Here is a 27,846-nt window from a genome sequence, read left to right as displayed (position 1 = left end):
TTGATTATAATGTAAATATTGTAAATTTCCGGGTAATAGATAAGGCAACATTATTTTAATGTGCCGATAGCAACTACGAAATTGCAGTTGCTGTGCCGTTGTTTATCTTTGCATATGAAGAGACTCTGTCGTGCTGCGATCATTGATGAAGCAGAGTAGCTTCAGTCATGAAAGAGTGCGGAAGTGTTTGTTGAGCTTTCTCACAGACGCGGTGTGCAGATACGTTCGCGCCAGTGTAGGCGCACCTACTTCGTTAACCCGCGTGTATCGAGAGCACGGTAGTAGTGTACAGGCGGAGAAAGCTGCAATTCTAACTGGTGCCTGTCCCATAGTTATCCGTGGCTCTGGAGACGACTCAATGTCTCAACCAACAGCAGCAGTAACAGCGGCTGCTCGGCAGCTCAACATTGTCGTCGGCCACATTCTTCGTCGTCCGTAAAGCTACAACAACGTAAGACTGTTCACTAATTTCTTGAATTATAACCTGCCGTCGTTGAAAATTGTGGGGCACCTGTGTTGACATTGTCCTTAGACATTATTACCAAGCAGGGTCCCTTTCGTTTCCATACAATCACCGAGTGTCGTAAAAATATGAAAATTAATTGACTATTTACTGCCAGTTTTGTTTGTTTGGTAATGCCCAGTTTCAATCTAAATTTCGCTGCCTCAGTAACTGTTCATTCTTGTGTTGCATAAGGGTGGCTAAAGTTTAGCCACTACTTTGCAATTTTGAGTCTTAACTTCACTCACTTAAAGTAACGCAAAATTTCAATGGCAAAACTAATAACTAAAGATACAGCACAAATAAAGAGTGCGCAATTTTATTTATTCTATTATTAGGGAGTGACTTCTGCTGGCTTGGTATATACGTTATTGTTATCTTAAAAGTAAATCAGGAGCTCATTTGCTTAAAGGAAATTCAGTATTTCCATAATTAAAAGTAAACTGCTTGCCTTTTTCTAAATTTTGCATTACGTTATGCTGAGGTTACTGAAAGTCATTTTTTACGAAACAAGTTTCAGTTACAGTCAGTCATTTATTTAACCAGCAACTTCATTTGACTTTACTTTCAAAATTTAGTATTCCAGACTGGGTAATTGTAAACTCAGTGCTTTCTGATTCATTTATTTTCTCGCGGACTCTCGTGTTGTGGAAAAGGGTGACAACCTTCCGTTGCCACACCGGTGATTATTTGCTTAATTTTCTTTGCCATTACCTTTCTTAAGATTCTAGAGGTCCATTGCCCTAGTGGGCTTGCTAATCAGTATTTTTGAATAATCAATATTTTTTGTGTTAAAATACTACTTGGTACCCTTTTCCCCCCTGGGGGGCTCATGAGCGATTGCACTAAATTCCACCCGTTTCAAAATTATTATCTAGAATAGAGTCTTCCTTCACAAGAGTCTGTTGTGCTCTTTCCTCCAACTACCCAGTGTTATTTTGCTTCGTAACGGTAGCCTCACTCACTGTAAAATTTCAGTAGGCAAACGCGATCACGGTCAATTATACACTTCTGGCCATTAAAACTGCTACACCAAGAACAAATGCAGATGATAAACGGGTATTCATTGGACAAATATATTATACTAGAACTCACATGTGATTACATTTTCACGCAATTTCGGTGCATAGATCCTGAGACATCTGTACTCAGAACAGCTACCTCTGGTCGTAATAACATCCTTGATACGCCTGGGCATTGAGTCAAACAGAGCTTGGATGGCGTGTACAGGTACAGCTGCCCATGCAGCTTCAACACGATACCACAGTTCATCAAGAGTAGTGACTGGTGTATTGTGACGAGCCAGTTGCTCGGCCACCATTGACCAGACGTTTTCAGTTGGTGAGAGATCTGGAGAATGTGCTGGCCAGGGCAGCAGACGAACATTTTCTTTATCCAGAAAGGCCCGTACAGGACCTGCAACATGCGGTCGTACATTATCCTGCTGAAATGTAGGGTTTTGCAGGGATCGAATGAAGGGTAGAGACACGGGTCGTAACACATCTGAAATGTAACGTCCACTGTTCAAAGTGCCGTCAATGCGAACAAGAGGTGACCGAGACGTGTAACCAGTGGCACCCCATACCATCACGCCGGGTGATACGCCAGTATGGCGATGACGAATAAACGCTTCCAATGTGCTTTCACCGCGATGTCGCCAAACACGGATGCGATCATCATGATGCTGTAAACAGAACCTGGATTCATCTGAAAAAATGACGTTTTGCCATTCGTGCACCCAGGTTCGTCGTTGAGTTCACCATCGCAGGCGCTCCTGTCTGTGATGCATCGTCAAGGGTATCCGCAGTCATGGTCTCCGAGCTGATAGTCGATGCTGCTGCAAACGTCGTTGAACTGTTCGTGCAGATGGTTGTTGTCTTGCAAACGTCTCCATCTGTTGACTCAGGGATCGAGGCGTGGCTCCACGATCCGTTACAGCCATGCTAATAAGATGGCAGTCATCTCGACTGCTAGTGATACGAGGCCGCTGGGATCCAGCACGGCGTTCCGTATTACCCTCCTGAAGCCACCGATTCCATATTCTGCTAACAGTAATTGGATCTCGACCAACGCGAGCAGCAATGTCGCGAAATGATGAACCGCATTCGCGATAGGCTACAATCCGACCTTTATCAAAGTCGGAAACGTGATGGTAGGCATTTATCCTCCTTACACGAGGCATCACAACAACATTTCACCAGGCAACGCCGGTCAACTGCTGTTTGTGTATGAGAAATCTGTTGGAAACTTTCCTCATGTCAGCACGTTGTAGGTGTCGCCACCGGCGCCAACCTAGTGTGAATGCTCTGAAAAGCTAATCATTTGCATATCACAGCATCTTCTTCCTGTCGGTTAAATTTCGCGTCTGTAGCACGTCAACTTCGTGGTGTAGCAATTTTAATGGCCAGTAGTGTATCGCAATGCAGTTGGCGGATTAGGAAGGGGAGGTTTAAGCACGAAACTGTGGATATGAAGACTCTGAGGGGTACTCACCGAGCAGGCTGTAGACGACGCCGAAGACGATGTACATGGAGCAGATGATGGCGGCGGCGGCGTCGGTGTCCGCGGCGGCGCCGTAGTCGAGCCTCGGGGGGCAGGCGGCCGCCCCCGCGTCCGCCCCCGGATGTCCGCGGCCGCCGCCCGCGCCGCCGCCTGGCCCCCCGCCCACCACGGGAGGCCCGGGGGTGGGAGTCCTGGGCCCGGCGCCGCCCCCCGGGCCGCGGCCGCCGCCCCCCGCCACCGCGCCGCCCACCGTCACCGCGACGGCGGGCGCCAGCGTCGGAGCCGACGGCAGCGCCGACGACGCCGCCGGGCTCGTCACCGACGCCGGCACCGACACCGACAGCGACAGCGCCATCGCCATCGCGGCCTGCCGGCACACCGCGGCGTCAGCGTCCACCCCCAGTCACGGAAGACATTTAAATATCGTACAACAAAAGCCTTCAAAAGACGCCAGTAAACGAAATAGCTAATAGATTCAACTTCTGACAGGGTAGTGTTCCCAGTTGGCGAACGATTGTTTTCTGTAACGTGATAGTTACAGGTGGATTTTGTTAGGCAATTTGTGGTTACTTTCCGGTTTGACAGACCACATGGTTCAAATGGCTCTGAGCGCTATGGGACTTAACATCTGAGGTCATTAGTCCCCTAGAACTTAGAACTACTTAAACCTAACTAACCTAAGGACATCACACACACCCATGCCCGAGGCAGGATTCGAACCTGCGACCGTAGCAGTCGCGCGGTTCCGAACTGAAGCACCTAGAACCGCTTGGCCACCGCGGTCGGCACGGCATAAACGCCCGGAATATTTGAATAAGTATGAGCTGAATTATTTCACAATCTTCCTCGAATACCTATTCTTGTTTCTCGCAGAAACAGCATCGCGGCTAAGGTCTTCAGCATATAGGAGGGAAACAGATGACATTTAGAATTTGCCTCGGGCCAGGCGGCGTACTAGAATACTCTACTGGTGCAATGACTAGTTACGAAGGGCAAGAAATCCAGGTACGAGTTCCAGTCCTGGAACAAATTTTCAGATTTCTTCCAGTATCCCTATTTAAGTAAACTTATCATTCTCTTTACATTTTGTGTGCATTGTACTGACGTGCCATGATCCTAACAGCGCGTCTCTGAACTCCTTATCTCTCTGTTGTCACGCGTGCGTCATGGGTACTACACACATTGGAGGAATATTCAAAAATAGGACATATTGGTGTCTTTGTAATTGGTTTCCCTATCAGTCTACTCACCTCTGTAACCGAGGTCGGCAACAAACGCCTGTTCGGTGGCGCTCGACCTTGAAGATACACAGATCGAACCTGCTGGGTTAGGAAGAAATTTTCACCGCCAGTATTCGTCTCACAAGGAGAGCAGGGGAAGTGCCGTCAAGTTCCTGATCACCAGACTTTATGCCAATTTAGTGGATTAAATTGCAAATCTCTCCGGAATGTATCAAGGATTGAGAGCTTGTGACACTGTTGACGGTGATATATCTGTCGGATGAAGACGTTAAGCCCGGCGGTTGCCCCAACACAGTGTAAGCTGTGCACAAATTTCTTTATTCCTCAAATATAAAGTAACGCAATCAGATTGACAGTTTCGTGTTCATTTTTGATGAAGCGCACTTTACATAAAAATTCCTTGCTCGTTATGTTCATGTGTAACTGCTGTAATCACTGGGATATGATAAGGCAAAGAGGACGGTAAAGGTTAAGACTGGCACGTTTTCGTAACATTGACTGAAACTCTACGTGCTCCGGTGTGCGCGCTGGTCCCGGATAGGATTTCGGCCGCTGTGTGCGGCGTTAGCCAAAGATAGAGCCACAAGGAGGGCTCGTAAGCGGTACACTGCGCTCGGGACCATTGCGCGAGGTGTGAGGTAACAGCATGTGACTTCCTGACACTCGTGGATTGCAGTGGGCCGAGAAGAAAACGCTGACACAGTTTGTACCAGTACAGAATATTATTAACAAGGGTAACTCCCCATCGCATCCCCTCAGTTGTAAGAGGGCCCAGTGAACATCTCGTCAAAAACTGAACACAGATCAAGCACGAAAACAGAAGAAAGGTGAACTGAACTGTTAAAAAAAATAGAAACAGTGAACTGTCCAACGCCAAGAAGTGCAATATGGAGCAACCACAATGAGCCACGTGGTTAACCACGACGCCGCGACTATTCAGTCTGTCTCGATATTGCACTTTTCAAGCTTGGGCCGTTTACGGTTTTCGTTTTGCTTTTTTTTCACAGTTCAGTATTTCTTTTTCCTGTTTTCATGCTTGATCAGTGTTCAGTTTTTGACGGGCTGTTCACTGGGCCATCTTACCACCAAATCTGATGGGAGTGCGATTGCGAGTTTCCCCCGCGAACTGTCGCAAACTTCGGATGTGGAGCAGTTATGACCGACCTATCCACAAGATTACGATGGCATCAGCATCACGCGACTATAGGATCGACGCTTAAAGTGATCGGTCTCAGTGACTCTTTTGAAAACAGTGATTTTCCAAGAATATAGTGTTTTATATCAGTGAAGATTGTGTGTGGTTGTCGACGTTACTGATCTACGTCGTTATTTCTGGGATAGGTTCTTGATTCCACGATTCCTATTGACATGACCAAATGTCGTAATAACAGAATTTAACAGAGCTATACCAAATTTTGCTCCTTTGAAAAATTCTTGAGTAAATCTTAATTAACCAATTTTTTGAGACTCTGCACAAATGTACCATAAGGAAACTGTAGGTACAAATTCTTCTAAATTTCACCACCAACTTCACAAAAAGATCGACAACCAACTAAAAATCGCGTGTTTTCTTATATATTGCAGAAAAGTCAACAAAATGATGCATAATCTCACACATCGACAACATCACATAGGAACGACACAACAAACATAAAAAATGCACTTGAAAATGGGAACAATTTCCCGAAACGCGTCGTGCGAAAAATAAAATAAAGAAATCATGACTGGTAGCAGAAGAGTTATTTATAAAAAAAACCTATTGTTTTCACAGTCGCAGGCTTTCAGAACCATTTATAATGGATCAAATCACATGATTTAAACCGATCGCAGTGTGGGGACGTTATGGGGTCGCCTTGGTCATATTCAAGAGGAGTCTGTGCCCGCACCGGATATTATCCTCTCCCTTATCTCATCCTAATGTAACACAATCATGACACCACACTATGCAGTCACCTATACTCAACAGATACACTTGCGACTCAAGAGAAAATGGGTCATTGTGAATGGAGCAAGAAAACCATTTCCGATTAGATGCCTGAATCTCCTCCTCGGAGTGTTCCAACCAACAGTGCCCTACGAATATTTCCTTCTTCTCCTAACAGTCATCTGGCACTTTCTCACGATACTCTGAACAGCATTCAGCTTACTTACTACTAATTTCCTGTTTCGTTTCATTTTAAATCGTTTCGTTTCATTTTAAATCTTCTTAGATATTTAAATCATGTGGAAGTTTGTAGTGCAGTTGTTCTCAGACCATTACCCCAAGTGCAATTAGACATTAGCTGGTACCGCCCCCCCCCCCCTCCTTCACCGTCTGTTGCTCCTCTCCCACATTATCACCAACTTTAGCACCTAACTAAACTGTAGAATAAAGACTTTTCTTGGAACACTTTTATTTTTAATACGTAAGATGAATGATATTTAGTTTCGTGTGTTTGTGTGGGTGGGGGGTGAGGGGGGAGGGGTTAGAATAAATGACGAAGGAATTCATGGGACATAGCAAATGCATGCACAACTCCTCCTGAGATAAGAAAGCTAACTATCCACATTGAGAATAGACAATTGTTACGAAACATTCTTCCTCTGCATTACTCCTCTCCATTGCGGCACTTGCTTGACCTGCGCCCTGCAACTCCATTTAAAATCGACCAAGTTAAAATGTGTGCACTATGCTTACTGTTCGTAAATCACTTGATTACTGCACTCCTTACTACTGAACTGGCAGAAAATGGAAGACTTCAGGCTGGTAACGCTTTGTGTCTGACCACAGCCACTAACAGTGATAGTAATAATAATAATACTGTGTACATTCTATAGTAGTCTTTATGTAGTAACTATTGTGTCGCGCTGTCAGTTAATTCATTAATCTGTTTCGAAGTGAGCAATGAAGTAATTTCTGGACTACTACAGGAACTGTCTACGACTTGGAGAAGACATTTTCTTTTGATATTTAGCATTTGTTACGTATATGTCTCACCTTTTATCACCAGCGATGTACGGGACGAAGCACAACATGTATGTAAGTGGACTATGTGAGGAAACCGTAACCTCCACCGCATTAATGCTACTAAATGAGAAAAGTAGTTATTGATGACTTATACAACCAGTATTAGAGTCTTAAAAATTGTGATAAAAGTAATGATCTTTTGAAAATAATTTAGTTTCGTGACTGAAATGGAATCGAAACATTTAGTTTTTACCCCTCAGAAAATTTCATTTTGCCCCTCAGGGAGTAACTACTCCCAGTTTGGGAACCACTGTTCTGCAGGTACCATTAACCTTATTATTGCATAGTATCAGATCTTTTCTGTTTTCTATGGGTAAAAAATTCGTAATAGAAAACGTAACGTTGAAAAAAAACTGTTATAACGTGACAGTAAGAAATTAAAACGGCGAACACCTCAGATAAACAGGATAGCAATACGATACAAAAATTCACGTAGCAATAAATTAGCTACACTGAGAGACGTTTTGTATAAATAGAATCCAACTGAACTAAGAGAATTTACTTGGCAGACAGAAACAGTCGAACGAAGGCCATTAAACAACGGATATGGCAAACACTGTAATACGCTCTCGATACCCGCAGCCACGGCCATAGGCACGGAGTGGGCGCCACAGGAGTGATTTCAAGAGCTATTGTAGCGTCCAGATGGGACCTGGACGGGGAACCAGTGTGGCAGAGACGAATGTATTAGCACAATAAATGCAAGAATTATGTTAGAGGGAACTTTCTTCGCGAGTGTACACCATCTGATCAACAGTAACTTGACAGCTGTTATTGGACACTAATATGGAATACGTACTCTTCCGCCTTTATGATGGCTCAGCTCTGCTGGGGACACTTTCAGTGACGTGTCTGAATGTCTGTGGAAGACTGGCAGCATATTCTTCCTCAACAGCCGAAAACAAATGAGGTAGTTATGGCGGACGCTGGCGTCTGGAGCAGAGCCAACGCGTTTACTCAGTCCGAAGCTGTCTCATTGACTTCTCATTGGGATTCTGGCCGGCCAGTCCTTTCCATAAATGTTATTGTCCACATACTGCTGTTTCACGTAAGGGTGAATTGTCATGCTGATGTAATCATCGTCCCTGAACTATTCTTCTACTTTACGCGTGGCACAGTGCTATAAAATGTGCTCATACCCTTCTGCATTTACAGTTTTCTTAAGCGCAATAAGGGGACCACGCTGTAACTACGAGAAACACCACCATACCGTAAAACCACTTCCTCCAGGCTTTACTGTTGGCACTACACATGATGGCAGGTAACGTTCTCCAGACGTTCGCGAAACCCAAACCCACAGGGTATAGCGTGATCCATCACTCCAAATAACTTGTTTCCACTCATCTACGGTCCAGTCGAGTCGCTCTTTGCGCCACCCCAAGGTTCACTTAGCACTGATTACGGAAATGTGTGGCTTATGAGTAGTTGCTCGACCACTGTACCCGATTGTTTTTAACTCTCTACGTACACTCATTGTACTCACGACTAATTCCGTCCGCTGATTTCATGCTGTTTTTTTACATCTACACTCCGTAGTTGTCGATGTTCCCTGTCCATTTGTACATGTGGTCTGTTTGGTCTTGTTTTAGCTGTGATTGTTCCCATATAGTAAATATCTCTGGAGTGAGCACTCACATACGCAGAACAGATTTTGTGTTGTCAACATACATTGCCGGCCTGGTCACGTGTTCTCGGGACGTCGTGTGTGTCCGTATAGCGCCCTGAATATTTCGAATGTCACTACATCCCTAGTACAGACGGATTCTTTTCGTACGTGTCGTGGATTATTTATATATGTTGCGCAGACATTTTAACAGTATCCATTTGAAACCGGGAGTAAACCAGCTACGTAAATGTTAAGGGCAAGTGATATTGCATTCTGCTTCTTTGCGATAGGTGTCACAGTTCAGATGCACTCGATTTTTGGTAGTTTTCGGTATGATACGGCACTTTATAGTATTACAGAGCCTGACGTACATTTTTGCAGTGATAGTCTTGCAAAACGACTTGGCAGTACGCTAGTACTTTTGCAAGTGTCCGAAAAACACCGAATTTGCCTCACATTAGTGATTATATCCCTGCTAATTCGACCTTTTTTTCTGCTATTTCTGCGTATTTATTTTCTCGTTTTTGCGACCTAAAGACAATTTTTCTTACTGGTGACACTTTGAAGTGTTTATTTAACGCATTTTACGTACTTGCTCCCAGTTTATTAAATAAATAGTAGACTGAGTACGAAGAAGGAAAAAGGGCGATCGGAGAATAAATGTACTGTAAAGCAAATACAGTTGGTCATGTAACAGTCAACTTATATAACACCATTAAGGGAAGTGGAAAGTGACACAAATGAAAGAGTTTGGGGACATGTTTACTAATATTTTACGCTTCTTAATCAAATGGTGAAGAAAATAAATTGAAGGCAAAATACGCCAAAGAAGATGAATGTGTACTTTGAATAGCTACACTATTGTGTTTTTTATTTGATTTGTGCAGAAAATGTATTTAAGCTGAATGCAGAAATTGGTAGTAGGTGCTGTGGAAAATTAAAAATAGTTGGTATAACATCTACCTTCAGCCACACACGTCGAAATTTTTTCCTCTCTAAACATTCCTGTTCAAAGTGTTTTGAACATACTTTGGAATATTTTGTGGGGACAAAATTACTCCTCCTTATTTTCTGGAGCCACGTCTTTACTCATTGTTCATCCTTCGGGAAACTAAAATATAAATCACACATAATCATTCTCCATGTCCTAGGCACACTTAACATGGTCTCCTACTGTAACTTTATAGTAAACAAAAGGTTTGGACACACATATTATACGAAGACAATTACAGACTCCCACTCTATTGAATTTATCTGTCTCCCGTCTTTCAAATCTATAACATAATCGACAAGTCACTGATAAATGCATGGAGGATAGTATTTGCTGAAACAACTAACCATTCCCATTCCTGTTCCACTAGCAAATTTACGAGAGGAAGCGATTGTTTGTAAGCTTTTGTACGAGCCGTGATATCTATTATATAGTCATAAAATCGTAGAAAAATAGGTCTACAGAATCAAGCCTTAATTATAATGCGTCTCGAAATTTTTAAACATAGTACCCATGAAAAGTTACTATCCCTCCTTTCGCATATTTTTCTTTGCACCCGTAGCAACAACAGTAATTCACCATCGCAATAACACTATCAACAAACGGTGAAAACGCAAAAAAAACTCTTGATATTATAAACTTCAAACTCTGGGGAAAGCACACACGCACAGCGAAGTCCCTAAAATACGTGACAATCCTGGTTTAATGTTGACAACATGCGCAGAACGCAATGCTCACTCCAGAGATATTTACTCTATGGTTGTTCCTTCGCATTGCCACTACGCAGTCGCAACACAAACAATCGATCAGCGTAGCTTTAGAAGGGTTTATATGTCCCTGATATCTTTTGACAGGTGCACGTTCGAGGTCACTGAACTCTCCTGGCCGACCCGTGGTGCTATTAGTGCTTCTCTACTGACAATACAATAGTCCCCGTCTCCTTTTGAAGTGACGGCTCCGTCTCTTGAGACATATAGTGGTTAATTATGCGTTACATAGGGGCGAACGGATGCTTTTGGTGTGTTCTAACACGGGAAAAGAAGGCATTATGGAACAGCAACAATAGTTATTGCCAGATAATTTGGTTAGTGATGAGAGGAATATGAGCTGGCTAATAGCCGTTAGCTGACTGTCTCAGCCCAAGCCAACCGCTGCCGCACAGCTAACGCCATGCTGAGGGCAACCTTCTCTGGGGGTGCGTCATGGACATCGCACAACGTGCTCTTCCCTGACTGATCGTCGCCTGGTAACACTTCATCTGACAACGTTCCGTTTGTCTCGAAGCAAGAACTGAATGTGTGTGATGTCCTTAGGTTTGGTAGGTTGAAGTAGTTCTAGGTCTAGGAGACTGATGACCTAAGCAGTTAGGTCGAATAGTTCTTAGAGCCATTTTTTGACCTTTCGCGTAAATTTTCTTTACATAAACGGCCGTATCTTTAGATTGCTTTGACACAGAAGCTCACTTTTTTACATCACCAAGGGACCGTATACCGCAGGAAGAGCGATACATTTCCGCTTATTATGTCTACCCGTACTCGTGGTAAACGGGTTTTAAGGGTTGGGTAGACAGATAGACGGTCAAGAAAGTGAGACTAGTAGGGTTCCATTTTTACCGATTTAGTTGGCGAAATCCTAACAACGAAAACAGCTACGACAGTTACTGAAGATGAGGGCCGCATAAATAATTCCCCCTTCTTTTTATTTGAAATGCTCTAGTTGCAGTCGATACATCAACATATTAATCGTAGCTACGCTTTCGATCCAAATCACGTTTACAGGAATGCAGATAAAATCCATTTGCCTATACACGTGGTAATTTGGAATACATTTCACATAAATTTCCTCACCATGTTATAGTCTTAGGTGGAGATTTCAATTTACCAGATATAGACTGGGACACTCAGATGTTTAGGACGGGTGGTAGGGACAGAGCATCGAGTGACATTATACTGAGCGCACTATCCGAAAATTACCTCGAGCAATTAAACAGAGAACCGACTCGTGGAGATAACATCTTGGACCTACTGATAACAAACAGACCCGAACTTTTCGACTCTGTAAGTGCAGAACAGGGAATCAGTGATCATAAGGCCGTTGCAGCATCCCTGAATATGGAAGTTAATAGGAATATAAAAAAAGGGAGGAAGGTTTATCTGTTTAGCAAGAGTAATAGAAGGCAGATTTCAGATCACCTAACAGATCAAAACGAAAATTTCTGTTCCGACACTGACAATGTTGAGTGTTTATGGAAAAAGTTCAAGGCAATCGTAAAATGCGTTTTAGACAGGTACGTGCCGAGTAAAACTATGAGGGACGGGAAAAACCCACCGTGGTACAACAACAAAGTTAGGAAACTACTGCGAAAGCAAAGAGAGCTTCACTCCAAGTTTAAACGCAGCCAAAACCTCTCAGACAAACAGAAGCTAAACGATGTCAAAGTTAGCGTAAGGAGGGCTATGCGTGAAGCGTTCAGTGAATTCGAAAGTAAAATTCTATGTACCGACTTGACAGAAAACCCTAGGAAGTTCTGGTCTTACGTTAAATCAGTAAGTGGATCGAAACAGCATATCCAGACACTCTGGGACGATGATGGCACTGAAACAGAGAACGACACGCGTAAAGCTGAAATACTAAACACCTTTTTCCAAAGCTGTCTCACAGAGGAAGACCGCACTGCAGTTCCTTCTCTAAATCCTCGCACAAACGAAAAAATGGCTGACATCGAAATAAGTGTCCAAGGAATAGAAAAGCAACTGGAATCACTCAAGAGAGGAAACTCCACTGGACCTGACGGGATACCAATTCGATTCTACACAGAGTACGCGAAAGAACTTGCCCCCCCCCCCCCCCCCACCCTTCTAACAGCCGTGTACCGCAAGTCTCTAGAGGAACGGAAGGTTCCAAATGATTGGCAAAGAGCACAGGTAGTCCCAGTCTTCAAGAAGGGTCGTCGAGTAGATGCGCAAAACTATAGACCTATATCTCTGACGTCGATCTGTTGTAGAATTTTAGAACATGTTTTTTGCTCGCGTATCATGTCGTTTCTGGAAACGCAGAATCTACTCTGTAGGAATCAACATGGATTCCGGAAACAGCGATCGTGTGAGACCCAACTCGCTTTATTTGTTCATGAGACCCAGAAAATATTAGATACAGGCTCCCAGGTAAATGCTATTTTTCTTGACTTCCGGAAGGCGTTCGATACAGTTCCGCACTGTCGCCTGATAAACAAAGTAAGAGCCTACGGAATATCAGACCAGCTGTGTGGCTGGATTGAAGAGTTTTTAGCAAACAGAACACAGCATGTTGTTATCAACGGAGAGACGTCTACAGACGTTAAAGTAACCTCTGGCGTGCTACAGGGGAGTGTTATGGGACCATTGCTTTTCACAATATATATAAATGACCTAGTAGATAGTGTCGGAAGTCCCATGCGGCTTTTCGCGGATGATGCTGTAATATACAGAGAAGTTGCAGCATTAGAAAATTGCAGCGAAATGCAGGAAGATCTGCAGCGGATAGGCACTTGGTGCAGGGAGTGGCAACTGACCCTTAACATAGACAAATGTAATGTATTGCGAATACATAGAAAGAAGGATCCTTTATTGTATGATTATATGATAGCGGAACAAACACTGGTAGCAGTTACTTCTGTAAAATATCTGGGAGTATGCGTGCGGAACGATTTGAAGTGGAATAATCATATAAAATTAATTGTTGGTAAGGCGGGTACCAGGTTGAGATTCATTGGGAGAGTCCTTAGAAAATGTAGTCCATCAACAAAGGAGGTGGCTTACAAACCACTCGTTCGACCTATACTTGAGTATTGCTCATCAGTGTGGTATCCGTACCAGATCGGGTTGACGGAGGAGATAGAGAAGATCCAAAGGAGAGCTGCGCGTTTCGTCACAGGGTTATTTGGTAACCGTGATAGCGTTACGGAGATGTTTAACAAACTCAAGTGGCAGAATCTGCAAGAGAGGCGCTCTGCATCGCGGTGTAGCTTGCTCGCCAGGTTTCGAGAGGGTGCGTTTCTGGATGAGGTATCGAATATATTGCTTCCCCCTACTTATACCTCCCGAGGAGATCACGAATGTAAAATTAGAGAGATTAGAGCGCGCACGGAGGCTTTCAGACAGTCGTTCTTCCCGCGAACCATACGCGACTGGAACAGGAAAGGGAGGTAATGACAGTGGCACGTAAAGTGCCCTCCGCCACACACCGTTGGGTGGCTTGCGGAGTATAAATGTAGATGAATGTAGATGTAGATGTAGATGTAATTCAGTTCCCAGTATTAATGCCACCGCGTTTTAAAAGTGCGAGCATTTCCATTGCTAGCTAGCTTAAACACTTCGGCTAATGAACGCTTTCTGGCTGTCGCGAGTCTAAAGGAGAATTCGAAACATTGTAGAATACGTTTGGCAGCTATGTAGCCGTTTATTTCCTGGGGTGGTGCAGCATTATCCTGAATTTTCTCTCTAATAACAGTATTTTGTTATTTCGATAAACATTCCGAATGATTGTCACATAAGCGGTGACATAAGATAGAAAATTCTTGTTTTAGAGTCCAGAAAGCTCTATGCAACAGAAACTGAAAATCATTTTGCCATTTTCATTGCGAAATTGCCGGCTTATTCATGTCTGGATTAATAATAGAGGGCTGTTTGCCTGGGTTGTCTGCTAGCGTAGTGAAAGGTGTTTGCTTACTGCAGCGGAGGTCTGGTTTGTTTTCGGTTCTAATCTCGATGGAGGCAGATAGACTATCAGTAAAGCAATTTTAAGAAATTCTCGAGCCCCCAATACGCTTTATTGTTATCTTTATTCTGTACTGGAGCCCTATGGATGTCAATATTAAACTCTTGCAGAATTTCATACTTGTTACTGCCTACTTTTCCCGCTGACGCGGCAAGGTAGGAGTAGGCAAAATGCAACAGGGAATAACAATATTAATGTGCTAATAGTAAACTGCAGGAGCGTCTACAGAAAGGTCCCAGAACTGCTCTCATTAATAAACGGTCACAACGCCCATATAGTACTAGGGACAGAAAGTTGGCTGAAACCAGACGTAAACAGTAATGAAATCCTAAACTCAGATTGGAATGTATACCGCAGAGACAGGCTGGACAGTGAAGGGGGAGGCGTGTTTATAGCGATAAGAAGTGCAATAGTATCAAAGGAAATTGACGGAGATCCGAAATGTGAAATGATTTGGGTGAAGGTCACGGTTAAAGCAGGCTCAGACATGGTAATTGGATGTCTCTATAGGCCCCCTGGCTCAGCAGCTGTTGTGGCTGAGCACCTGAAGGATAATTTGAAAAATATTTCGAGTAGATTTCCCCATCATGTTATAGTTCTGGGTGAAGATTTTAATTTGCCGGATATAGACTGGGAGACTCAGACGTTCATAACGGGTGGCAGGGACAAAGAATCCAGTGGAAATTTTTTAAGTGCTTTATCTGAAAACTACCTTGAGCAGTTAAACAGAGAACCGACTCGTGGCGATAACATATTAGACCTTCTGGTGACAAACAGACCGGAACTATTCGAAAAAGTTAACGCAGAAAGGGAATCAGCGATCATAAAGCGGTTACGGCATCGATGATTTCAGTCGTAAATAGGAATATTAAAAAGGGTAGGAAGATTTTTCTGTTTAGAAAAAGTGACAAAAAGCAGATTTCAGAGTACCTGTTGGCTCAACACAAAAGTTTTGTCTCAAGTACAGATAGCGTTGAGGATCAGTGGACAAAGTTCAAAACCGTCGTACATAATGCGTTAGATGAGTATGTGCCAAACAAGATCGTAAGAGATGGAAAAGAGCCACCGTGGTACAACAACCGAGTTAGAAAACTGCTGCGGAAGCAAAGGGAACTTCACAGCAAACATAAACATAGCCAAAGCCTTGCAGACAAACAAAAATTACGCGAAGCGAAATGTAGTGTGAGGAAGGCTATGCGAGAGGCGTTCAATGAATTCGAAAGTAAAGTTCTATGTACTGACTTGGCAGAAAATCCAAAGAAATTTTGGTCTTATGTCAAAGCGGTAGGTGGATCAAAACAAAATGTCCAGACACTCTGTGACCATAATGGTACTGAAACAGAGGATGACAGACTAAAGGCCGAAATACTAAATGTCTTTTTCCAAAGTTGTTTCACAGAGGAAGATTGCACTATAGTTCCTTCTCTAGATTGTCGCACAGATGACAAAATGGTAGATATCGAAAGAGACGACAGAGGGATAGAGAAACAATTGAAATCGCTCAAAAGAGGAAAGGCCTCTGGACCTGATGGGATACCAGTTCAATTTTACACAGAGTACGCGAAGGAGCTTGCCCCCCTTCTTGCAGCGGTGTGCCGTAGGTCTCTAGAAGAGCGTAGCGTTCCAAAGGATTGGAAAAGGGCACAGGTCATCCTCGTTTTCAAGAAGGGACGTCGAACAGATGTGCAAGACTATAGACCTATATCTCTAACGTCGATCAGTTGTAGAATTTTGGAACACGTATTGTGTTCGAGTATAATGACTTTTCTGGAGACTAGAAATCTACTCTGTAGGAATCAGTATGGGTTTCGAAAAAGACGGTCATGTGAAACCCAGCTTGCGCTATTCGTCCACGAGACTCAGGCGAGGGCCATAGACACGGGTTCACAGGTAGATGCCGTGTTTCTTGACTTCCGCAAGGCGTTCGATACAGTTCCCCACAGTCGTTTAATGAAGAAAGTAAGAGCATATGGACTATCAGACCAATTGTGTGATTGGATTGAGGAGTTCCTAGATAACAGGACGCAGCATGTCATTCTCAATGGAGAGAAGTCCTCCGAAGTAAGAGTGATTTCAGGTGTGCCGCAGGGGAGTGTCATAGGACCGTTGCTATTCAGAATATACATAAATGACCTGGTGGATGACATCGGAAGTTCACTGAGGCTTTTTGCACATGATGCTGTGGTGTATCGAGAGGTTGTAACAATGGAAAATTGTACTGAAATGAAGGAGGATCTGCAGCGAATTGACGCATGGTGCAGGGAATGGCAATTGAATCTCAATGTAGACAAGTGTAATGTGCTGCGAATACACAGAAAGATAGATCCTTTATCATTTAGCTACAAAATAGCAGGTCAGCAACTGGAAGCAGTTAATTCCATAAATTATCTGGGAGTAGGCATTAGGAGTGATTTAAAATGGAATGCCCATATAAAATGAATCGTCGGTAAAGCAGATGCCAGACAGAGATTCATTGGAAGAATCCTAAGGAAATGCAATCCGAAAACAAAGGAAGTAGGTTACAGTACGCTTGTTCGCCCACTGCTTGAATACTGCTCAGTAGTGTGGGATCCGTACTAGATAGGGTTGATAGAAGATATAGAGAAGATCCAACGGAGAGCAGCGCGCTTCGTTACAGGATCATTTAGTAATCGCGAAAGCGTTACGAAGATGATAGATAAACTCCAGTGGAAGACTCTGCAGGAGAGACGCTCAGTAGCTCGGTACGGGCTTTTGTCAAAGTTTCGAGAACATACCTTCACTGAAGAGTCAAGCAGTATATTGCTCCCTCCTACGTATATCTCGCGAAGAGACCATGAGGATAAAATCAGAGAGATTAGAGCCCACACAGAGGCATACCGACAATCCTTCTTTCCACGAACAATATTAGACTGGAATAGAAGGGAGAACCGATAGAGGTACTCAAGGTACCCTCCGCCACACACCGTCAGGTGGCTTGCGGAGTATGGATGTAGATGTAGAATTGAATTGACTTAAGTGTGACACTGAGTGATATTAACTGAATTTCATTATGAATCTTCACGCATTGCTAAATTTGCACACTTTCATGGTAGGTTCAAATGGTTCAAATGGCTCTGAGCACTATGGGACTTAACATCGGTGGTCATCAGTCCCCTAGAACTTAGAACTACTTAAACCTAACGAACCTAAGGACATCACACACATCCATGCTCGAGGCAGGATTCGAACCTGCGACCGTAGCAGTCCCGCGGTTCCGGACTGAGCGCCTAGAACCGCTAGACCACCGCGGCCGGCTTCATGGTAGGTCAGCAATGGTAATCGAGTATGACTGGTCTGAACATTGACACAGACCGCTTCGCGGCCGAATGCGCATAATATTTTGCTAATTCCTAACGATCTGGGGTACTTTGTCTTACCAAAGGAGTTTTGTTACCTCGATAGGCTAAAATTAATTTTTATTAGTATAGTTCATACTAATTAGCGTTTCTTCTTTCATTTATATCTTATATTTACGTGTTGTGTTTAACACACTAATCAGCATTAATATAGTCTTACACAAGACTGAAAACATTCTGACAAAGTTCGGATAGTTTTTCAATTTCACGCCTGCGCATAGTATGCTGGTAGCACTTCGTCGCCTTGCCTGTTATGGTGTGTAGCAGACTTAAAAGCTGTGCGGACCTGCATAACGAAAAGGCGAGGTGTCTCGCTCGTTTTGTCCACGACTGTACATTGTTTGATAATTGCACTTTGTGAAGGGGAACTGAAATCAACTATCTGTGGTCTAAATGATATCCTGAGTGAAAATAAATGCAATTAATTTGCACTTTATTTACATTCCTGCAGCATTTTCCTTTAACCTGTCATTAACTACAAATGCGACACAAGGTTGCAATTATTTTTAATGACTATAATTTTCAAAAAATAAGATTTCCATTGTGGTGTAATGAAACCGTCACCACAGCAAATGATATCATGGCTAAATCACAGAATCAGATTTATCTGCATATCATACTATTGCTCCTCCACGTAGGCCTTAATGACAAACGAGGTCCTTTGGAATTCGTGTAAAGAGCAGTATTTTAGAAATTGGAAGGGAGGATATTATTATTTATGGCATCACGTTCCCCTCTAGATCTTTCCACTCAAGTTTTCCGTCATATGCTTCCGTGTTGCTCGTGCATGATTTCTTATGTCTTCTACCCCTCTGTCTTTTTTATCTCTTGAAATGCAGCGAAGTACTTCCTTGTTCCATCCAGCTCCCATCCACCTGCTCACTTTAATTTCATTTTAATTATGCACTTAATTACGACTTCCACTCCAGTCTGTTCCTTCAGCAGTTAATTTCTTTCCTTGTCTCTCCTAGGAATTCCCAACATATTTCTTGCTGAGCAATCCTAAGATTCTATGACTTCATTATTAATGTAAACAAATTTCTGTTCAATGAGTAGACTATATTGTAAACTGTTTTCAGACAGGCTTTCAGGCTTACTCTACTAATGTAGATTTACAGACTGAAACGGAGATTGAAAATTTTTATCAATCGAACTCGGGTCTCCTACTTAATAGGCAGGTGCCCTAACCATCATGGCACGCTAGCACAGTGGTTTTGCATAAGTGTGCGGACTACCCTAGTACGCCTCCCTCCTCAATCAAAATTCCAATTCATGCCTCAGCCGACTTGGTATTCCGCCTATGCTCGAACAACATTGCAGAGGCTCTCTAACAGCATTGTAACAGCACTTCAGCATTCAACGAAGCTGCCTGAAACCCAAGTATGGATGCCATAGACAAATGATATATTTACTACAACATGTTTCGGGACTGCGTTATCCAGTTATGAAGGCCTTATAGCTGTCCCTTATTATGTCAGTGGCTTAGGAGATTTAAGCACTCGACAATGGGATAACTTGGTCCCGAAACAGGTGGTAAATATATATTGATACGAAGATCTGTTTTCAAACTTCTCAGGAAACGAAAGTATAACAAAGAAATGGAATTCTTCTGCTAATGCCGTCGTTCAAATGCGTTATGGAGGAGGCGGCCACAGCGTTTCCTGGCCGTCGTCGGATTCGCAGCCCTTGGAGCCGCTACTCCTCAATCATGTAGCTCGTCAGTTGGCATCACGAGTCTGAGTACACCCCGTTGCAGCCCTCAGACAGAGGAGAAACCCCTGGCGGCACCGGGAATCGAATTCGGGTACTCCGCATAGCAACCAGACGCACTGACCACTAACGCAGAAAGGGGACTCTGATTTACGGAGACTCTTTATATTTACTTCCGTGAAAATTTTTAACGTTAATCGATTTTAACCACTCACATCTTTAAGTAAAGTACGGGTGGACACTAAACTTCAAGATGGGAATTAGCTATTTGCTAGCACGTTCCTTTCACATCTTCTTCCGCTTTGTTATTTGTTTTATGTGTCAGCTTTTTGAAACACACGATGAACTGTTAGTTACATTCATTTCGGAATAAAAGGTTAATGCAGCTAACTTTGGATCTGATGGTGGAGATTATGACGCCTTTCAAGGGTGACTCCTTACTATTAGGCTACTCTTTGTGTTGTTTAGTTATTGGGCCCTGAATGAAGCATGGCATTTCTGACGGATTGTGCATGCATTCACATTTGAAAATGGCTTCACAGCCGAAATTGTTTAGCAATGCAAATGAAAATGAAATGGAAAGAAATGTTACTAAATTTAATACAGACCGACGTGGAAAGATATTATCATTTAAATAATTTTAAATGCGAACATTTTAAGTTAGGCTTTACCGTGACTGTTAATGACATCGAATTAAACAACATGTTTACTGTTATCAGTGCTCATGTTTCTCTTTTACTATTTGATCCTTGCACCTAATAATTTCCAGACTCCATCTCTGTTCTCAAAATATGACAATATACATATGATGAGTTACGACAGTGAAAGGAACCTGTGACCACTGGAGGTATTCTACACTCCTGGAAATGGAAAAAAGAACACATTGACACCGGTGTGTCAGACCCACCATACTTGCTCCGGACACTGCGAGAGGGCTGTACAAGCAATGATCACACGCACGGCACAGCGGACACACCAGGTACCGCGGTGTTGGCCGTCGAATGGCGCTAGCTGCGCAGCATTTGTGCACCGCCGCCGTCAGTGTCAGCCAGTTTGCCGTGGCATACGGAGCTCCATCGCAGTCTTTAACACTGGTAGCATGCCGCGACAGCGTGGACGTGAACCGTATGTGCAGTTGACGGACTTTGAGCGAGGGCGTATAGTGGGCATGCGGGAGGCCGGGTGGACGTACCGCCGAATTGCTCAACACGTGGGGCGTGAGGTCTCCACAGTACATCGATGTTGTCGCCAGTGGTCGGCAGAAGGTGCACGTGCCCGTCGACCTGGGACCGGACCGCAGCGACGCACGGATGCACGCCAAGACCGTAGGATCCTACGCAGTGCCGTAAGGGACCGCACCGCCACTTCCCAGCAAATTAGGGACACTGTTGCTCCTGGGGTATCGGCGAGGACCATTCGCAACCGTCTCCATGAAGCTGGGCTACGGTCCCGCACACCGTTAGGCCGTCTTCCGCTCACGCCCCAACATCGTGCAGCCCGCCTCCAGTGGTGTCGCGACAGGCGTGAATGGAGGGACGAATGGAGACGTGTCGTCTTCAGCGATGAGAGTCGCTTCTGCCTTGGTGCCAATGATGGTCGTATGCGTGTTTGGCGCCGTGCAGGTGAGCGCCACAATCAGGACTGCATACGACCGAGGCACACAGGGCCAACACCCGGCATCATGGTGTGGGGAGCGATCTCCTACACTGGCCGTACACCACTGGTGATCGTCGAGGGGACACTGAATAGTGCACGGAACATCCAAACCGTCATCGAACCCATCGTTCTACCATTCCTAGACCGGCAAGGGAACTTGCTGTTCCAACAGGACAATGCACGTCCGCATGTATCCCGTGCCACCCAACGTGCTCTAGAAGGTGTAAGTCAACTACCCTGGCCAGCAAGATCTCCGGATCTGTCCCCCATTGAGCATGTTTGGGACTGGATGAAGCGTCGTCTCACGCGGTCTGCACGTCCAGCACGAACGCTGGTCCAACTGAGGCGCCAGGTGGAAATGGCATGGCAAGCCGTTCCACAGGACTACATCCAGCATCTCTACGATCGTCTCCATGGGAGAATAGCAGCCTGCATTGCTGCGAAAGGTGGATATACACTGTACTAGTGCCGACATTGTGCATGCTCTGTTGCCTGTGTCTATGTGCCTGTGGTTCTGTCAGTGTGATCATGTGATGTATCTGACCCCAGGAATGTGTCAATAAAGTTTCCCCTTCCTGGGACAATGAATTCACGCTGTTCTTATTTCAATTTCCAGGAGTGTATTTTACTTGTTTTATTTTTATCGTTAGATATACGTTCAGTTTTTTGTCAGAAAACCCAAAATCATGTTCTGTAATAGTGTTTTGTTTCTCCACTAGACAGTGCCACAACCTCCTCCAAAATCGGAACACAACACATACATATGTTATACTAACAAATGTAAATCCACCTGATGATGGAGGTATAAACCTTTGAAACGTGTCGTGGAAATAAATGGACAGTAACTGGTAACAGTAAACTTGTTGTTTCATTCCATTTAAATTATTTCTTATGGACACAATGGCACTAAATACGCGTTGCGTGTTAGACCTAACATAAAAGTGTGAGTGTGACACTGCATCTGCACTACGACACTCTAAAATTTGCTGTGGATAGGCGGCTCCGTTGCTTGCATATGACAATAAAAGGGTCTACAAACCCCATTTGATCCGAAGATCTGTTTTAAAACTTCTCAGGAAACGAAAGTACAACAAAGAACTGGAATTCTTCGAGCATACGAAATGAAATCACGTAAGACACGACATTCTAGCGTCGTATTAAGACGATTTGACATTGCAGTAGGGCAGGATTGAATTGACTGAGTCGGCCAGTGTGGCCACGCGGTTCTAGGCGCTTCAGTCTGGAACCGCGCGACCGCTACGGTCGCAGGTTCGAATCCTGCCTTGGGCATGGATGTGTGTGATGTCCTAAGGTTAGTTAGGTTTAAGTAGTTCTAAGTTCTAGGGGACTGATGACCTCAGATGTTAAGTCCCATAGTGCTCAGAGCCATTTGAATTGACTGAAATTAACTCTTCAGTACATTCTGTGGCAATGCGAGTAAGACACATGAAGTGTTGCGAGAGTGTTTAAAATACGGTGTCCGCAGCTTGTGGTCTGGTGGTTAGCGTTGCTGCCCCTGAATCACAGGGTCGCGGGATCGATTCCCTTCCGGGTTGGGGTTTTCATCTGCCCGGGGATTGGGTGTTTGTATTGTTCTCATCATATCATCATCATCATCATTCTTGACAGTAGCAAAATTGGAGCGTGAAAAAATTGGGACTTTGTACGGGCGCTGATGACCGCGCAGATGAGCGCCCCACAAACCAATCATCCGTCATCATCAAATATGGCAAGTTCCGTTGTAGCTAATAAGTCTAGGTTATAGTGAATGAATGACAGTCAGTAGGCACAGAACAGTAGCGGGATACATCTAAGGCAGAAAATAATTGCTAGGCTCGCCAGGACTGCGAGGGACGAAGCTCACTGTGGACGCGCATTTGAGAGAATTAAGTTTATTTTTGTTTCCGCTGCCCCGTCGATAACCGTTACTGCGAAACCGTCACTATTTTTAAATAAAATTTAAGACAGCAGTCAGTCGCAATTATTACTCTATTTACTTTAAGTAAATAGAGTAATACTTTACTTTAAGTAAATAGAGTAGTCAGGGATTTGAACTTTTGTATATGTGGTTGTTACCATTGAGGTTCAGTCTCATATTGCAGTCAATTGCTTCATTGTGCTGGTTTAGTAAGGCACTAGCAATGTTGCCGTCCTAGCAGTACAGTAAACACAAATGTTAATGAATCGAAATAAGAATTATAATGATGCGTAATCGACTATCATGCCTCGACAAAGAAATATATTTTATGGGGAACATATCGAAAATGTGTCCCACAAAAACGAGTTATCTGGTATGTATGCAAAATGGTTATAGAATTATTCCTGATAGTACTTTATTGTGTTTACGCTACTTTGTGTGTGTGTGTGTGAAATCTTATGGGACTTAACTGCTAAGGTCATCAGGCCCTAAGCTTACACACTACTTAATCTAAATTATCCTAAGGACAAACACACACACCCATGCCCGAGGGAGGACTCGAACCTCCGCCGGGACCAGCCGCACAGTCCATGACTGCAGCGCCTTAGAGCGCTCGGCTAATCCCGCGTTTCCGCTACTTAAATGATACACACGGGCGTACCATTTAAGTAGCGGAAACACAATAAAGTACTATCAGTAATAATTCCACTTTTGAAATTCCCATAATAGTTAGGTTATATGTGAAGGTGTCTTACGCACTGCGATCTGAGAATTTTGCGTATTGCTCCAGCGAATGCTGTGCGTAAACAAAGTTATCATCTCGCTAACCACCAATCCTAAAAAGCAGTAGTTCAGAATACTGAACACACGCAGCTGTAAGCCTTGGAGCAAGTGGCTGCTCTCTCTCTTGCTAAATGTGCTGTCTGGAAGCTACCGGGAACTGCTAGTCAGTTTACTCTTACACTTTACGGCTACAAATAAGCTTCGCTTCTTCCGTGTTGTTCGAGTAAATAAAGCAATCAGCAACTCGAGTTACCATGGAGACGACCGTTAACCCACGTCAGACGGCCATCTCAAAGGAATGGTAGTTTCCCGGTCTTTTAAAATGGCCGGGGAAATAATCTTGGCATTTATGGAACAGTGAATTTGTCCCCAGAAAAAAATACTTTTTGTTGACGTGGCTTCCATTCAGACAAGTCGTACAGGGTGTCTTTTTTTTTTAACATGAATTTGCGGAACCAAGACAGCCACAATATTAGATGTTCAGAGCCGAACTGTGTTATCTACATCTACACTGAGGTAACAAAGTGACATGCACATATACACATGGCGGCAGTATTGCGTACACATGGTATAAAAGGGCACCACATTGGCGAAGCTGTCACTTGTACTCAGGCGATTCAAATGGTTCAAATGGCTCTGAGCACTATGGGACTTAACTTCTGAGGTCATCAGTCCCATAGAACTTAGAACTACTTAAACCTAACTTATCTAAGGACATCACACACATCCATGTCCGAGGCAGCATTCGAACCTGCGACCGTAGCGGTGGCGCGGTTCCAGACTGTAGTGCCTAGAACCGGCCACTTCGGCCGGCTCAGACGATTCATGTGAAACGGTTTTCCACGTGATTACGCCCGTAAGACGGGAATTAACGGACTCTGAACGCGGAATGGTAGCTGTAGCTAGACACATGTGACACCCCATTTCGGAAATCGTTATGGAATTCAGTATTCCTAGATCCACGGCGTCAAGAGTGTGCCTAGAATACCAAATTTATGGCATTATCTTTCACCGCGGGCAACGCAGTGTCCGACGACTTTCACTTAGGCCGGTATTACACTATCAAACTTCTTTGTCAAATATTTGATCAAAGATGTGATCAAATACTTGTCAAATATATTTGACAAATATCTCTGAGGTCGCGTTAAAAAGGTGTATTGCACTGTCATCATATTTTTTGTCAAAGCTCAAGATGGCTGACAACAACAACTTGTTATTAACCGCAGCAGTTGCATGTACCACAATTGCTCTGTGTGCACATGCGGGAGAGAAGCGGGGGGAAAAGGGAAACGTACCTGGGTGAAGCCGTGGGCTTTACGACGACTCGATAAAAGCATTCAACAAAACTTGTTACGTGAGCTTATAGTGGAGGACGTCAAGTAGTACAGCAGTTACATAAGAATGGATGAGCATACATTTCTGTATGTGCTCAGTGAAGTGTATCCTCATATCACAAAGCGCAATACTCACTTAAGAACTGCTATATCTGCAGAAGACAGGCTCACTGTAACACTCCGATTCCTTGCTACAGGAGAGAGTTAGGTTAGGTTATGTTTGGTCAGGTCTACAATCTTCTTAATCTATTTTCGTATTAAGGGTGCCTCACGTTGTAAAGCGCCTCATCAGCTACATACATCTCTATTAATTTTGTAGTTGTCGGTACACACCAACTGTATTTACCGGCAATGTTTAAAAAAACACTACAGATGACAGAACGCTGCAGCGATGGTAACATGTCACATTGCAGCGAAGAAAAGACAAGCGACTTATTTGATCAAATCTACAGCGAGGCCCTAGATTTGATCAAATATTTGACGACATTTGACCAAGTTTCCTATTACACCATCAAATTTCTTTGACAAAGATATTTGACAAAGATATTTGACAAAGATATTTGACAAAGAAATTTGATAGTGTACTACCGGCCTAATGAGCCGAGAGCAGCGGCGTTTGCGTAGAGTTGTCAGTGTTAACAGACAAGCAACACCATGTGAAATAATCGCAGGAATCAATGTAAGATGAAAGACGAACGCAACTGTTAGGACAGTGCAGCGGAATTTGGCGTTAATGGACTATGGTGGCAGACGACCGACGCGCGTGTCTTTGCTAACAGGACGACATTGCCTGCAGCGCCTCTTCTGGGCTCGTGACCCTATCGGTTGGACTCTAGAAGACAGGAAAGCCATGGCCTGGTCGGAAGAGTCCCAGTTTCTGTTGGTAAGAGTTGATGGTAGGCTTCGAGTGTGGTGCAAACCCTACGAAGCCATGGACCCAAGTTGTCAACAACGCACTGTGCAAGCTGGTGATGGCTCCATAATGGTGTGGGCTATGTTTACATGGAATGAACCGATCGTTGACAGGAAATGGTTATGTTCGGCTACTGCGAGACCATTTGTAGTCATTCATGGACTTCATGTTCCCAAATAACTGTGCAGTTTTATGAATGACAATGCGCCATATCACCGAGCCACAACTATCAGCGATTTGTCTTCAATAAAATTCTTCAGGGTATCAGACCGCATAGTCATAAATTTAAAATGCGCCAAAGTTTCGGCCAGCGTTGCAGCTAGCCTTCATCAGGGCCTTACGTTAAACTGCCAAATGAAACACACTTGGTTCCTTAAATAGCTGCACGAGAAAACCGTGTCGTTACTTGATTGGCTGTAAAAGGAGGAGGAGGAGGGGTGAAAGGTATGCTTTATTGGTGTTTCCTTTATTATCTGTCATTGGCTGAAATAGCTGTTTTCTATTGGTCTTTATATTAATCCACCCCATTGGAGGAGACGGACGAATAGCGAACAGGTGATGGCTGTGGCGTCATACTGTTTACATGCTGTCCAGGAGCCGGCTGCGGCGTGCCATTGCTTTGTGTGCTCGCGACCACTACTGCGGCTCTCCGCGTGTCTGCATGGGCCGCCAAGGCTCTGCCGCCGCTCCGTAGCCCTGCTATTGCAGGCAGCCAAGACCTCGGAAGCTTGTACCCGTCCTCTCTATTCATGTTGGCGGGTCTTTTGGCTATTTCTATCGCCTCTCTAATCTTTCTTTTGAAAGTGAGAGGCTGTTTCGCCAGGACGCGGGCTTCTTGAAAAAATATTGGTTTCCCGCACTCGTCTCGGTGTTGCGCCACTGCTGACTTAGTGTGTTGTTTCAGGCGGATATATCTTTCATGTTCCCAGAGCCTTGTGCTAATCGGACGTCCCGTCTCACCTATGTAGACTAATCCACACGCACAACCAATTTCATACACGCCAGCTGTGTGTAGTTTGTCAACTGCATCCTTGGTAGAACCGAGCATGTCTGATATTTTGTTTCTGCTTCGGAAAATTGGTTTGATGTCGGCTTTTCGTAGAATTTTGCCAATACGTTCGGTGACCCCTTGTACATATGGTAACACAGCAATGCTCTGTGCCTCCTTCTCCTCTTCCCTTCTAGTCTTCTCCCTTGTCGACATGGTGCTGTCTATCGTCTGCTTCCCATAGCCATTAGTTCCGAAGATGGACCTGAGGCGTTCAAGTTCTGTCTTCAGATGTTCTTCATCGCTTATCCTGTACGCTCTCTTCGTTAGCGTGTGCAGGGCGGACTTCTTCTGCGTGGGGTGATGGTGGGAGGAGGCGTGAAGGTACCTGTCCGTACTGGTTGGTTTCCTGTACACTTTGTGGCCAAGTTTGCCATCAGGTTTTCGATAAACTTCCACGTCGAGAAAAGGCAGCACCCCATTCTTCTCTGTTTCCATTGTAAACTGAATTTTCCTATGCTGTTGGTTAAGGTGCTTGTGGAAGTTCTGTAACTCCTCTTCTC

The 27,846-nt window shown here is 44.1% G+C and overlaps 1 protein-coding gene across 1 annotated transcript in view; it reads right to left on the bottom strand.

Annotated features, from left to right (window-relative positions):
• Positions 1–3,119, bottom strand: part of LOC126175039 (transmembrane protein 198) — a 174,940-nt gene extending 171,821 nt beyond the window's left edge. The window contains exon 1 of the mRNA XM_049921541.1: positions 2,996–3,119. Coding sequence (XP_049777498.1) covers positions 2,996–3,032 — 37 coding nt within the window. The 5' untranslated portion in view covers positions 3,033–3,119. The remainder of the gene's footprint in view (positions 1–2,995) is intronic.
• Between the last annotated feature and the right edge of the window lie 24,727 nt (positions 3,120–27,846).

Source organism: Schistocerca cancellata, chromosome 3 (assembly GCF_023864275.1).
Source record: "Schistocerca cancellata isolate TAMUIC-IGC-003103 chromosome 3, iqSchCanc2.1, whole genome shotgun sequence".
In the NCBI taxonomy this organism is placed as follows: Eukaryota; Metazoa; Arthropoda; class Insecta; order Orthoptera; family Acrididae; genus Schistocerca; species Schistocerca cancellata.
This window is presented reverse-complemented; position numbering and strand designations above follow the sequence as displayed.